This window comes from Orussus abietinus, unplaced genomic scaffold (assembly GCF_000612105.2).
Source record: "Orussus abietinus isolate OABI.00-Male unplaced genomic scaffold, Oabi_2.0 scaffold11, whole genome shotgun sequence".
NCBI classification, from domain to species: Eukaryota; Metazoa; Arthropoda; class Insecta; order Hymenoptera; family Orussidae; genus Orussus; species Orussus abietinus.
The window spans coordinates 1832337-1847612 of NW_019396016.1; the positions used below are offsets into that span (position 1 = coordinate 1832337).

The 15276-nt window shown below is 54.7% G+C and overlaps 2 protein-coding genes across 3 annotated transcripts in view; one reads left to right on the top strand and one right to left on the bottom strand.

Annotated features, from left to right (window-relative positions):
- Positions 1-15276, top strand: part of LOC105704041 (cAMP-specific 3',5'-cyclic phosphodiesterase) — a 137464-nt gene that overhangs the window by 38483 nt on the left and 83705 nt on the right. The gene's annotated exons all lie outside the window — the stretch shown is intronic.
- Positions 1-15276, bottom strand: part of LOC105703959 (hyphally-regulated protein) — a 37044-nt gene that overhangs the window by 13558 nt on the left and 8210 nt on the right. The window contains exon 2 of the mRNA XM_012432784.1: positions 1047-1365. Within this exon, the coding sequence (XP_012288207.1) occupies positions 1047-1365 (319 nt within the window). The remainder of the gene's footprint in view (positions 1-1046; positions 1366-15276) is intronic.

Here is a 15276-nt window from a genome sequence, read left to right on the forward strand (position 1 = left end):
TCGTCGAGGGAACCGACGCAGTCCGCAGCGTCGACGTTGGACGTCCATTTTATCAGCCAGGGACCCGGTATTTTGGTAACGTCCTGCTCGTCGATAGGATAAACTGCGAAAAAGCTGGACGGAAGCAAAGCGCGGTCGGAAGTCGTTTGCACCTCTGAAAGCTTTCGACCCCGTCCCATGAGCGATTCGCCAATTAGACGGAATTCGGTGACTCGGCGATCTCGGTGGGATTAATCGCCAGGGTGGCCGGAAATAATTAATTAGAACCGAGGTGTCGAAATTTGGCAGAACCTGCCGAAAGGCGGAAACATAGGGTCTCTTTGATTCGAGAGATGCCAAGAACGTTGGTTCGCTTAACCATTGAAGACCTCGTTAAGGATCGAAAATAAATCCAGAGGAATGGGTTCCAATTTGCGCCACTCGGGTGTCGACGTCTCGACGGCTTTTAAGAACGTTAACGCCACCTCAAATGACACGAAATTAAGTGAAACGAGGCGCAACCGGCGACGCGTCGAGCGGGTTATCGATACGATAATATCGCTTCCGGGCGGAAATTTCCCTTCCGCGACGTTTCCAGTGCGCGACTTTATGGACGCGCGAGTGCCAAGAGACGTCGCCGGCCGACGAAGTCTGCTTGAAGTCGGTCCCGACGTTTTCGAAATTGGATTCGCATTTCGGCCCGTGGTTCTTTCGCGGAGGGTACGATCTTTGCAATTTCTGCCACCAGACGAGACGTTTTCTCATAAGCCCGAGGAAACTCGTCGGTGCCTCTGAATTTTCGAAATATTTCAGAACGCCTCGTGGTTTCGGCCTCGCATTTCCGCCGTCGAATTTTCCCGCTTATTCCGCCGGCGATACGGAGATGGGACAGGTTGGTCGCGGAATTAACGGCGGATACCGATCCGCCGGTAGATCGAATTTGAGATATCAGTCGGCACGGTACGGCCAGGAGCGGGACGATATCGACGCGACCGGCTCCATTGGCCGCAGCGTCGGCGTTACGAGCCCCTAAATCACGATATAAATATAAAATGCCGATAACTTACGGTCCCGGGCCGGCCCTGAATCGGTCGGCACATTGTGAATTCGCGCTGGCGCGAGGAAAGCCCCGAAAGCGAATCCCACGTCGAATCGGAGGGCGAACCTCTAGGGTCCCATCCCGACCCGATGGAGACCGAGCTCGATGCAGCCTGCACTTTGGCCCTTCGGTGCACCGGGCATTTCCGCGCTGGGTCGCTATATTTATCGCGTACTCCATCGGTTCCATAGAAATGGTTGCACCAGACTCGGAGAAGGATTATCCGGCCTTGCGGAACTCGAATTTGATTCGGACGTTGCATGCGCACGGAGTACAGCTGCGAGATCCTGAAAAAGCGGGAGAGAGAGAAAAAGTGAGATCTCAAGGAAATCGATGGGCCGTGTTCCCCGGCTGTCGTGCTTAGCCGCCGTTTACGTCGTCAGCGGAGTCAAAGTACACTTCTGCCGTTACCGTAACGTCCAAAGCAAGCGGAACTCCTTTTGTTACCTCGCGAAGATACTTTTTACTTAGCGCGAGTTCAACCGTGACGGAAAACTAATTTACCCCGGTAACGGTAACGCCGCTGCAAAACTGGCCGCCAGGGTGAAGCGTTTTTCCCCGGGAAAATGAATTCACGTTTAAAGGTACGCATTCCCCCCGCGAATGACGACTCGAGGCATCGAGTTATTTTTTTCCATCGAGTGGAGTTCGAGTTGGCTCGAAAAATCACGCCGCGGCGTTCGACGAGTTTCCTATAATTACGGAGTTAAAGCCGATCCTCGGGAAGTTCGGGGCGAGATTCGTCCGGTTGGAGGAAACTTTCCCCCGGGAGCGCACCAAAGGCGGAGATATAGCGGATCTAAAACAAGCGCTCTCTTTCTATAGAGGCTCTTAATAAGTGGCGCGCCCCTCCGATAAAAGTTTCAGCCTTCGGCAAGAGGCGGGCAACCGGTCCGGGAGCGATCGGCCGTCACCTTCTCCCGGACCTGCCCCAACCCGGTAGCGGTTCTGCCACCTCGGTCGACGCCGACCCGGGCCACGGGCCCTGATTCCCTCGGGGCGAACCGACCTCGATCGATGCGGCTCCACCCGATCCGGGCAAAAATCTCAAGGTGTCGCGAAAGGGTCGTTCCATTCCTCCCAAAACGTCAAATTATTTATAAAACCATTTATAAAGCCCCAAGGAAGATCGAATTTTAAATATACGAAACGACCCTCTCCTGTCGCCTTAACGCGGGGAAATCGACCTCGCTGTCGTAAAATGCACCCCCCGGGCGTCACCCACTCCGGTTCCGGCACTTTTCCAAAACCGAGGGACCGGGCTCGGGAGGTTACCTCCCCGTAAAATCGTTAATTGGACGCGCGTTCGCTCGAAACGCGGAAACGCGTCCGGGTTCGGACTCTGGCGAACGATCCGCCCGGAAAGAAAAGCCGGTAATTGCGGTACACCCTCTATAGAGGCGGCTATAGACGCATGCACGGGCAAAAGTGCGCGGCGCCGCTCGGGGGTTTCCGGGTAATCCCGGCGGGCTTCGGGTCGGTGCGCGGCTCGACTCGCGCGCGCGGCCACGCCGCGGCCGCGTTCATTCAGTAGGGTCTAACCTCAAACCGGCGCCACTGCTCCGAGCGTCGAGGGGGCCTCGCGCCGCGGTGCGCCGCCGTCGAGAGCTACGCGCGTTTCGCGCGTTTCGCGCGCCGGGCGTGCCAGTGCGCGGTCCAGCGGGGCAGCGCGCGAGCGCGCGCGCGCGCCCCTAGTGCAGCGCGAGTGCGCCGAGTGCGGTCTTCGCGGAGCTTCTCGTCGCTCGCGAAGTCTCGACGTAAGAGGAATCCGTCCGACGCGGTTTTTTTATTCGCGAGTCCCTCGCCCTCCGATTCGACCCCCGGCGGTTTCGCTCCAAAGTCGGGCCGAGGGCGAGGGTGACTCGTCCTCGGACCCTGACCCACGTCACTCCGACTTTCCGGGCTCTTTCTCCCCTACCCTCCCGTCCCGTCAGGCCGCGCGTTCGACCAATTCGCTAATTTTAGTTCGTCACCGGCGTTCCCAGAGGTAGGGCGCTCCAGGGCTCCTATTCTCTAAGTCACCTGCATTTTTTTCTCATACGGGTTCGCGGAAAAAATTTGGCATTCTCGCGAAGTCGCGTCGTTGGTCGACGTTTGAAAATCGTGGACGAAACGGCCAACTTCGCACGCAAGAGCTGATCGTACGAGCTCGAAAATCGAGTCCCAGAGGTTCGGAGCGCGGTCTCTCGTTACAAACCCGGTCCGGGCCATTTGCCGTCGTTTCGACGCGGGTCGGGGGTAAATTTAGCGCCTCCCGCTGAAAGCGACGACGCGGGGAGAGGAATAATTCCGAGCGATATCGATGACGACTCCGCGAATCTCGTCCCGTGGGGGGACGAATTCTCCCAGGGGCTCCAGACCGAAGAGTAGAGCGTCCCGACGTATATTTCGAGCTCGTAACTCAACTCCTCTAAATCCTCCTCCGTTCGATCCTATCGCCGTGTGCATCCTCGCCATTATCTTTCCGTTTCTCGCAATTACCGCGGAGGTACGAGCGGCGCGTGACGCGCGACCGGCGGAACGTTCGCGATCGTCGTGGCTCGATACCCGGGAAGGCCGAGGAGCGTTTAACCCGTCGTCGACTCGTCAGAACTTTCCTTTGTCTCTGGCGTGACTTCTTTTTCCATTTCGCGATCTCCGGTAACGAGATTGCGTGGAAACCGCGAGGACGTACGTGCTCGCCCGTAGGTATCAATTCCGATTCGTCGCAATTACTTCACGGAGCGTCGCCGGTTTACCTGGAAAAAAAAATCAATCGTCCTTCGTCCTTCGATGGATCGACTCCGACCCTTCTCGCTTCCTCGCCTAGAGGTTCTTCACCTAACTTCGTAACGCGGTACGTGATCGACGGGAAAAAATCGAGAACGATTCTTGACGCCCTGGCGCGCCGACCTCCACCCTTTCTCGGCGCACCTGGAACCCTTGCGTCGATTTTTCGCGGAAATCCTCGAAAATTCCGCATTCTGCTACCGTCGGGCGACGTCGGGAGAGGTTTGCACGCGCGGGCTAATTTAATTCCGTGAAAATTGCGGAGTCGCGAGGGTCTCCCGAGGCGCCGAACGAACGTCGAAACGAATTCGAGGCTCGGTCGAGGAACGTCGATTCCATCCTCGCGAGAAAGCCCCCCTAGTTTTTGACACCGTGGTCCGCACCTTTCGCGGTCCTAATCAAACGCGCTCTCGCATTCCCAGCTCGTAGGGAATGCGGAGCGCGTGCAAATTTTGCTTAATAAACGGGACGGTCGAAGTACGCGCGCCACGCGCTCGCCCGGCCACCGGCAGTGCCATTTCGGGCTCGACTTTGGAGCGAGTCAAAAGTTACTGCCCACCCCGCTGCGAAGTTCCGCAAGGAATGCCTCCGGGTACTCCGTGTCAACGCTAATGAAATTTCCCTTCGTTCCGCCCGGCTATTCGGGAACGGCGTAAAAAGCCGTCCGACCTGCCCGGAAGTCGACTCCGAAACGACGCGGCGGCGGTAATTCGCCCTTTACTCGCGTCACCGTTTTCCCGATTCCTGGAGTCCGAGGGTATTTCTCCGCACGAATTAAGAATTATACGGCGCATCTTCGCAGTGGTCGACGATTTAACGCGATGAGCGATATTCCGTACATCGGTGGCCGGTCGTTATCGAATAACGCACGCAACTCCGGCCGATGCGTGCCATGCCGTGAGGTAACGATTGTCGTTATCTCGTAACGCGTGCCGACGTTTCACACGGAACGCTCGGCCTTCGACCAGAGCGAATTCAGTTGCCTCTTCCAACCTGGCCCCGGACTCTTTTCCGTACATACGATGGTATAAATCTAGGGGTCGATGGGCAGATTTACGCGTGGTTCGCTCGTGGGATAGAAAAATCGAGGCTTTGCCCGGTGACGGTCGATCCCCTCTCGGGGGACGGGCTCCGTTCGCGAGGAATCGATCCTGACCTTCCTCGAGACGACCTTCCCGCTGGTCCAGGCGAATTTTTCCCTCTCGGTGGGAGGGTCCGATCGAGAGCTGGAGAGCACGCGACGCGTCGAGTTCCACGAGAGGACAAATTCCCGAAGGACCGCCACGAGTTGGGACTCGATTCCTCCGTTTCGAATTTTCGCTTCTAGTTACGGGAGGGCCAGGACGAGCACGCGTTTTGCGACGTCCTAGGTGAAGGTTTTCGCGAACGACGGATTCCCCCGATCAGGGCGGCGTTCCACCGAGTGGTCGGACTCGCGTTAAAGGGCGAGCTTTTTCCGAGCCTACTCTCGATGCCATCTCCGGCGTAAGTGTGGCTCTTTTACGCGGCACCCTATCGCGGTCGCTCCCTCCGCGGTCCCCTTTGCCCTGCCCCTCGGTGCACCGGCTCTGTCGTCAAGGAGTGCCTTTTACGGCTTATTCATGCGCGTAACCTCCGAAAGACCCTTCCCCACCGGGCACGAGCCGGCTGCGAGGATCCCGAAGGATCGCTCCAGGGACTCGGTAATCTCTTCACGAGCCATCGATGGCGGCCTCTGGAGGGGTCCTTCTCCGAGCGTCCCGAGGACTCCTCGGAGGCTCCTTGCCTCCTCCGACAATCGCCAGAGTCTTCGACTTCGGCTTCCGAGGGCCAATTTCGCTCTCCCTGTCGCTTCCTCCATGCCTCGAGCCGGGACTTATTTTAAGTCGTCGAATTCCACCGCGGCCACCGATTCTCTCGGGCGTCGCGCCCTTTGACTCACTCCAGCGACCTTGTCGCCGACTCGCCTATGGCGTAATCGAACTTTGCCCGCGGCGAGCGGTGCCGCTTGCTTTTCTTTCCGCGGTATCGGGCTCCGTACCTAGCGGCGTGGTATCACCTTCGGCCTGGGCTTTATAGCTCGAGTGTCGTTAACGTGATCGATGGATACGTATGCACCTCCGGAGAGAGGCGCAGGGGTGGAGGTCGGGTGTTGCACGGTTTACCACGGGCACCCGCGTCGCCACCGAGAGCGTATTCATAGGCGCAGTCCACGCGGAAACGATCGGCTCGCTCGCCGGAAATCTCGCCATCGTGTCCCGTAATCAGGGGGAACGAGCGAAAACGGAAGCCCTCGCGACGAAGGCCGGAAGTCGTAGACGGTAACCGAGTTCTCGGCCCAAAGCGTCGCGTTCCGAGAGCCGGATTGTATACCTCCGGATTCTAGGGAGGGTCGGAGAGGGACTACCGACGTTTCTTGCGTTTCTTAGCGTTTCCTCCGAGTGTCGGAAGGGTCAAGTGCTTTCCGAGGTCCTCCGATCGGGCGCGGGCAACCGCGACGGTGCTCGCCGGAGCGAGAAGCGCCTCGGAGGATGGGAAGCTAAGGATAATTCAGCGCTCGCATTAGGAAGCCGTTAGTGGATTATGATATCCGGTAGAACGAGCTTTCCGGCAAGCCGTGAATTACCCTCTTTGTCCCCGGGGACTCCTTTGAAAAGTGGCCTTAAAGTCGACCGCCCCGGGCGCGCGCTCGCCTCGGGTACCGCGATGCGCTCCGCGCAACTTCCGCGGCGGAATCGGAAAAGATCGCAAAAGATGGCCAACGGTCGTACGCGCAACTTTTTCTCGCCACGAAGCGGCGGAAAGCGAAAAGTCGACGTAAAGAAAAACCCCTCCTCGGCGCCAGCCCGCAATTTCCGCCGAGGAAGATGAAAGGACGGACTTCCAAGGGAAGGAGGCCTTTGGTTAACGCGTTAAACGCCCGCGAAACTTAATTGTTTTGCCCGAACCTTTTGTACCGGGCCGAGCATTACGCGATTCCGCGTTTCCTTGGAAGCGTCGAACCGACGCGCGTCCTCGCGGTGGAAACGGTTTTTAAGTGCTCGCAAGGGTCGCGAATTCAGAGTTTTCAAACGCGACGTCCGTCAATTTTTAACGACGATAGAGTTTATGGGTATTTTAATCCACCCCCTCGAGGCGTGCCTCATAAGTGGCCATCGACTCTCGAGTATTAGTCACCAATTTAACGCGAGGGGTCCTTAAGCGGCGTCGCTGATACTCGCCGACGAAGAAGGTAACCCGAGGCCGATAATCGATAGCTCGTTATCCTAGAGGTGCAGTTCGGATGCAGAAGTGCGGCGAACATCCCCGGCACACGTGGCGACATTATCGCTTTTTCAGGCGAAAGAAATTAGAACGTGGCCGCACCTCGCCGTAAAGGTTTCGCGTTCTCCCGGGGTCGTCGCTAACCTTTATGTCCACCCTGTAAACGAAAGGGTCGACGATCGTGCATCCCCTGAAAAATCAAGTCCTCGATATCTCGAGAGACGTCGAGCGAGCTCTCCAGGCCGAAAGACCTTTGAACACCCGATGGGAGGTGGCACACGACCACGTGGTATATTTTTATCAAACGCTCCGCACTTCTTCGTCCGCTCGTTCGTCGCGACTTTTCCGCCCACGGGGTGGCGTTCTTGCCGAAAAATCAACCGGCGGAAAACGAGCGAGTTATTTTCCGATTCACGCCTCGCGCCACCCACGCGGCTCGGTCAACGCACGTGGCATTCTTCCAGGGACCCGATTCTCGAGTTTATACGGATTTTTTTCGTACGCGAATCTATTGGAAAAAAAATCCGTTCGAACTCGAGAATCGGGTCCCTGGTCGAGGAGGAGCACCGATAGAGTTTCGCCGATTTTCCTTTTTTTTTTCTTTCTCTCCGTCTTCGTCTTTCTATCGATAAAAGCGGTCACGTTCGCGTGAAACAACCTCGCGTTGTTCTCTGTTCGGTCCGCGCGGAGCTGGACGCTTTAGTTGGTCGAGATCTCGCGAAAGAACGAGGAGTCGAAGAAGAGGACGGACTCGTGGAAGTGGCGGTCAATGGACGTTTCGTTTCGAAAGGGGAACGTCGGACTTGGCCGATCGATCCGTTCTTGCCTTTGCTCGCCTCTACTCGCGGACCAAGGGTCGTCCTTGTTGCCATCTGCCTTGCAAATCGCCGTCTCGCGTTGTCTCGCCGGGCGGCGTTTGCTGATCCTGGACTTGACCGTGTGCGGATGTACATGTCTTCTCGACGGCGCGAGAGGAAAGGTTAATTGCGCCCGGCCTCTCCGGGGAAGCTTCTAATGAGACTCCGCTGGCGTCGCGGAGAGGCGCGACGTCCGACGTCGGTGGATCCGTTCTTACACAAGAAAACTCCGCGTCGCGGCGCTAACACCGAGACGAACAAGAATAACAGGGTTCGTCACGAAAGGCGTTCTCTGTCGTTTAGATTCTCTCGAGTGCTTTTCCTCTCTAGAAACAAATTTTGTTCATTTAACAAAATCGTCCGATCGATAGTATTTGGTTAATTTTAGAAAACGTTTTGGTCGTGTGAACCGATTTTTAGCTCACTCGACCCCTCGTTACGAGACGGAGTTCCCGTCGCCGAATCGCCGCCGCGGGTGCGCGACGACTCGGGCGACGTTAACGACCGACGGCGACTTTTTTGCTCCGACGTCGACGAGGGGCGCCCTTTCCAAGAATTTTGTCAGCGCGAACTTGGATCGCGCGATCTTTCCGTCGCTTCATCGAACTCTATCGTCCGACGACGGGGCGACGCGTGCCGTCCCCTCCTCGTCGAGAGTCCTCGACGAATTCTCCTCGTTAGGGACATCGATCGAAGGGTGGAAGGGAGTTGCGAGTTTTGCCGCTCGGGGGGTACTTCCGGGCAGGACGGTGCAATGGCAAATAGGAGCTACAGATGACTTCTCTCCGGGTAGGAATTCGTTTAGCCGTTGTCGATACCTGCGGTGACGAATCGTTCGGTCGGTCCTTTCAAATCCGACACCGCCGGGAAGCCGCAACGCGCGAGCGTTCGTTCGATGATCGATTTTATTACGGCTACGTGGCTCCAATCGGCACGGAGGCGCGACGCATTTCCGTCTCCGTTTTGAATTTCAAATTTGTACCGGTCTCCCGTTGCCAATCGATCGTAACAATCAAGATGCACGTGTGTGCGCTCGTCCTCGTCTCCGCGAGCGTATTCCGCGACTCGGTCGAGGAAGGAACCGCAATCCGGAAAGGCGTTAACGCCCGCTCGAGTTTCTCGACCGTGCGATTCGACTCCTACTTTTTGGTTCCATTCTTATCGAGCTCGTACGTAAATCCCTCGGGCTTAGCGCCGCGGCTCGACTTCCGGAATGCTCGAGACTGCAGAAGCGCGAAGTGCGTTCGAAAAATCGAGAGCCGACGCCAGCGAGGGATTTAATGGGAAATTACGACGCGTGATAATCGCTCTTGACGAATCGTGATTTTCCAACGCCAATGGGATTCCAGTCGCGACGGTCTCACCGGAAGAAAGTGTTAGGCCTGGGAATTGGACGGTGCAGGAGGCGTCGGGACAATTTCCGCTTTAAATCCGGCCCTAACGATATTTCCCGTGGACCGGTCCAAGGGAAAGGCGCCTTCTTCGGCGTCTCTTGGTCGAAGCGGAAGGCGAGTTAAGGTGACGCGAAAACGACGTCCGAAAAATTTCGTTCAGGAAACATCACTCACAACTGGTTGTACCGAACCTGTATGTAAACTTAAAAATCATGGGTGTCAGGACCTTCCTCGGGACCTCCACTTTCACGTAGCAAAATGTCAACCGATTCGGCACACCCTGCTCGCAGAAAAGTTTCGTAAACGATTGACTCCCCAGTTGCCACTTCTATATCACCTCAGTCTTCTTTATTCGTTCGCCGCGTTAAGGAAAAACGGGAAAAGGCTAGGGATGGTTTCTCTCGAAGCTTCTCGTTTTCCCCGAGTCATGGAAAAAGATGGTGGACGCGTTTCCTCGAGAAGTGGCAGGGAGACGTTGGTTGGCAAACATTGAGCGAACCGTCGTGTCGACGTCATGAAACGGCTCCGCGTGTTGTGTCAGGGCAGACACTCGACGTACCCGTGCAAACGTAGCTAAGGTTGCACCTTGCAAAGTGTCCTCGCGAAACGCGTCAGGAGCCGGTTGGAAAGAGACGGAGATTCGGACGGAAAGGCAAGCGGTCCTGGGAAAGTCGAGAAGGTTCGAGTCCGTCTTTCGAATTTTCATTCGGGAGACAAAAGCTCGGGAGCTCCTCCCAGAGTCGTCGCGCTCCCTCTCGCTGTTTTACGCTCGAAACGCGGAGGAAAGATCCTCGCGTCTACTCGATTACCCTCGACGTACTTCGAGCTGGGCGAACGTTGAAAATAGCAGTCGCGCTTTGGCGTAGAATTTCCACTTTTTTCTTTGCCCGGAACGTCGCAGCTTGCGCGCCCAAGTTCCGGCTACTCGAAGTTAAAACGTAATGGATCCGCGGACCGGTTATATCGGAGAGGTGAGGCGGATCCGGACTTAAAGTTGATTTTTAAAAGTTAGCCGAAAGTCCGGCACGAGTTTTTACGGCGGAAGGAAGCCTGTCCTCGGGAAAGTCGAGCTCAAACGATATTAAAACCGCTCTTCCGTTAGCTTTCGACCGTTCGCTGCACTTGCACTCACCTCTCCGCGAGTTTTCGGGAGTGCAACTTAAGGGGTCTTCTGCGAGGCCAAGTCGTAAATTTCGTTCCTCGAGTTTGATTGTTTGCGACCGATGCAGTTCTGGAACTAAACTGGGTCAATTCGTCGCCGCTGATTTCCCCGTAAAAACTGGGAAGTAGCGTCGCTCGGATAGGTTTCGGCCCGAACTCACGTCGAATTATTATTTTTCGAGACGAGGAATCGATTCGAAGGACGCTCGCCCTCGGAAATCGAGAGTCGAAACATTTGAAACTGGAGATGCCGTGCCGGCGAGTCGGAGTCTATAGACACCCTCCGTTATATCGAGCGAGTCGCTCGGTGACTCTTTGTTAGGTCAATACGTATAATAATCCAGAAATTGAAGCGACTCGTCCCGAGTTTCGTTTCTCCCGTTTGAGCGCTCGTTTGGCAGTAATTATATCCACAAAACCCGCTCCAACTGAGGGAAATGGAAAAGCACGATAGGACGGGGGCAATTTTCCGCGGCTCAATATTAATTTTCCGCTCGAGGCGTCGCGTCCTGTCGCCGCGGGCGTTGTTCAAAGTAACGTAGAATTCGATTCCCATCGAGTCCCCGTTGGACGAAATCGTCGAAATCTGCGTCGGTATCCTTTCGCCCTTTCCACCCCTTGGTTCCTTCCGGATGTCGCTCCTTCCCGAGCGAATATCCCCTCGGTTGCGACTATACGCACCTCCTCGCGCGTCACAGATGTCATATCGCAGGTGTCATCGATGACGGGTGTCGATTTAACCCCGCGCATGCCTCGCGAAGTGGACCTCTTCCTCTCGTGCGAGCTTCGCCAATTCGGCGAGTGGGGTCGCGGAGGCCGCGAGATGTAACAAATAACAATAAAGAGGGACGATGGAGTGAGGGAGAGCCAGAAATCGGGCGAACCTCCGAGCGTTCGGGGGTAGCGGGGCCCCACCGCCGCCCCACGGGGGGCGGGGGCAACCCCGGCCGGGCCGGAGGGCCCCCGCAGCGCATACGCGCCCGCGGCGCGGGTGCATCCTCTGGACGATCCGGCGAATCTCCTCAACGAGAGATTCCTTTTGGACGAGTCGAGTCTACGACGGCCTCGGAATGAGCAGCAGCCTCCAGGTTCCGGAACTCCGGCTTCCGGCCGGCGAGGGTGGCGGGACCAGAGGCGGCTCCTCCACCGCCCCCCGCAGGAGGCACTCCTGGATTTGCGGGTGAGTCCTTGCAAACGACCGAGTATCTTTTAGGAGATAACGCCGGCCTTGGGCGCGTTTGCAATCCTAGCATTCGCCGGGGTGAATACGGGCTCGTTTCCAAGTCTTGCCCTTTGAGCGCCGTCGACCGGAAATTGTAGGATTATTTCCAGCATTCGGCGAGCGATCCACCTACGGTGAACGAACTCGGTGAGAGAGAGGGATTTCTTCTGGTCTCGATTTCATCCCCGATCGAGCCGGGTTCTTTGGACGGACGCGCCTATTTTTCTCGGATCAGGCCTGACATCTCTTTCGAGGCCATTTTCCTACATTTCCATAACTCCGTGCGTCGTTAACTTGAGTCGCTACGGATCCGAGGCGATTGCCAAAACTGGCGGGGTCGAAAGAAATCTAGAACGCGCCGCTTCCTAAAAAAGACCGGAAACTTGTGGCCCTCTTAGAACGGTGGAACGCCAACTTTGGGGACCCTGACAGCAGGGTGACGTTCGTTGAACACGGACCAAGGAGTGGCCGATCGGAGCTGACCGAAAGAATCATTGGCTCTCCGAAAGAGCTAAGCGACTCTTGCTGGTCCTTTTCGGTCGAGTTGCTACGTGCTCGGGAAATTAATAGAATTTTTAGAAATTTCTCCGCGTGATTTCGGAACTCCCCAGAGGAATGGAGACTCGTCTTCCTTTTGCCGAGTCCAAGTCGTGAAATTCTCTGAAACGCGAAATTCTCGGAATAAGGGGGAAAAAGCATCGAGCGATCGGACAAGATTTTCCAACGAATTCACCACTTTCCACTGATGAGCGAGACGCGATCCAGCGCGACGGGTCTTTCTTGATTTACAGCAAAGTCCCCGCCCGCTGCAAGAACGTTTCTCCCTCCGGGCGAGAATTTTCTCTTCCGCGCGTTTCTACGTGGCAGTTGAATAGCTGAAAAATGCAAAGAATGTCGGGAAAAGAAAAATAGTTTTCCTTTTTTAAAAACGTTGCTTCGGAGAGGGGGAAGCAGTGATCCTTCCGTGGACAAAATTCCATGGAAATGCGTGAGAGATATCGAGAGAGCGAACTTGGGCGAAAGGAGAGGAGGAAGTGGTGGAATATGCAGATCGCGAAAGAAGGGGGGAACCAAGTAGCAACACACTTTGCAAGACAGACATCCTCTCGATGGCTCGAGAACCTCAAGGTTCGTCCCCTACTTTGTACTCGACGAGTGCCACTAGAATTTTTAAACATGCTCGCAAAAAGGACCGCGTCATTTTCGCGAGCGAGAATGCATTTTAGCGGAGTAGACCTCCAACCCCTGAGTAAGAAATAAAATAAAATAAAAATAAAAATACAACGATGTGGGGCAACATAACCGAATCGAGAGAAAAAATTCTCGATCGAGATGAATTTTCATCTTGCGTCGAGAAATGAGTAAACGAGCGTCTCGAACACCTCGATGATCGATATATCCGAGAAGAAAAGAGGCGCGATATTTTCGAGGGCCCACTTATCCTTCGTTCGCGCGGACCCGAAGATTGGGGACAAGTACTGACTTCTTTGACTTCGTCGAGAAGATAACACCGTTCGTCTTCTTTGATTCGGACGTTCCCCGATGTCTCTTTCGCGTCTACCGTATCACCGACCACGGGAGATATCCAGGGAAAAAATGCGGAACGGCGAGTCTTGAATCGAGAATCGGTACTTCCGCGAATACCGCTGCTGGCATACACATTTTTACAGTTAACGAGATCGTCGCCGGTGGCACGTCGAGCGAACGTCAAATCAAATCAATTCGAGGCACGAGATTGAACGTACGTGGAAAGAATTGCCGATGACTTCGTCTGGAATCGATGAAGCGATTCTTGCCGGTGGATGGCAGGAAATTAAGGTTTGACGGGCAGGCACTTAAAGGTGTCGCGATATCCTGCGATGAAATCTGCAATGGGGATCGATAGGGGAGAAACAATTTTCACCGATCAAAGTTCGTCGAGTCGCGAACATTTTACTCAACGGTTGACTCGTATTTGTTCGGAATCTTGCATTAAGAATAACGATCCAACGATCGGCCCGGATATAGTACCTATCGAGGAACCCGAAATTAGCGGCGTACAGAGTGCGCTGTCCGCACCGAGCGCAATTTCTCGACCTTGACAGCGGAATATCCTCTCACCGGCAACCGAGTTACGTGACTTCCTATTTTCTGTTCCAGGTGAGTGATCTCGTGGTAACACTTGCAGTTTCCTCTACGTAAGTAAGGCATAACGGCAACCGAATCGATTCTTCGAGCACGGAAGGAGGAGAGGAAACCACCCGCGGTGGGTTTCGATTTTCCTCGGATTAGGGCCCGTCAGCTCGTTACCGAGCAAACGGCGCGAGAAATTACCGAGGAGTCTTGAAATCTCGGCAGTTTTACTTTTCTAAAAGCAATTACCCGTTATATCGTAAAATGGAGCAACATTTATAGAATCACCCTCGACGCTCTCCGAGGAGCTCGAGTGGCTGAATGAAATTTTAATGATTCCCTGATTAATGACGGAAACATGGCAAGTGCAATTCCGAACTTAATAGCCGCATCTTTATGTTGCGACCATTACTTCGGCTTCGTTAGCTCTTGAGAATTGGGTCAGTTTGGGTCCATGCTAATTTAAACAGCGACTTCCCCATTTAACGACAGTCTCGTGAGAGCCGAGCAAATCAAATTAGGAATTTTAAGTGGGGCGCTAATTTCACTATCAAATTTTACTTTACCGTGTAACCCCTCGTCTCAACGGTTGCCTCGTCTAATTGTAGCCTTCGTTAGCTCGTTAACGCGCGCATTCCCTTGAATTAGCTCGGGATCCTTATATCGTGGACGATGCACAAACGAGTCTCCCCGGGGAACGCTCGCGCGCTCGATAAGTGGACGTTTTATTTTGACTCGGAAAGAAACGCAGCCTTTTCGCCGAGCAAAACGGAAACCTCGTTAGTTGCGGTAAAGGGAAGTGGAAACCCGAGATTTTTTGACGCGCCAGCTGCTAAAAGCAATGTCAATTGCCTGCGCCGCGAAATGCGTCGAGAGTGCTCTTCTTAGGTAGCGCGTACAAAGGACGTTGCAATTCGAATGGTCATAGCTACCGACGATTTGCGTCACCGATAGTATGCAAACGGAACACTTAGAACGTCGTTAAAGCGACGTCGGAGGAATCGGAATACGAGTACGCGATAAAGACCGATAATGAGGTTTTCTATTCACCGGTCAGATTGCATGTAATTCATAACTCGTATCTCATGTGGAAATAAAAAACTCGCGTAACAAGTAACGATTAGTCTACCCCGCCAGCTACGGAGTCTAAACGCGGTAAAAGCCCACATGTCGGAAAGTAATGACACCCAATTTTTGTAATTGCGATCATTTTTTTCTCATCGAGTGATTTATTCAACGCGCGAACATATTCATTTTTTTAGTCACTCGCGGCGGACGAATAAACGCCTCCCCGTGTTGCGGTTTAATACGTAGCGACACGTTTTACGTTCACGGCAGCGCATGAATATTTGCCCGCTTAAGACAAGTACGTAGTTGCGACGCGTTTCCATGATAAACGACTCGTGCTGCCTTGTTACGAGCGGGACATCACGGGAAGTG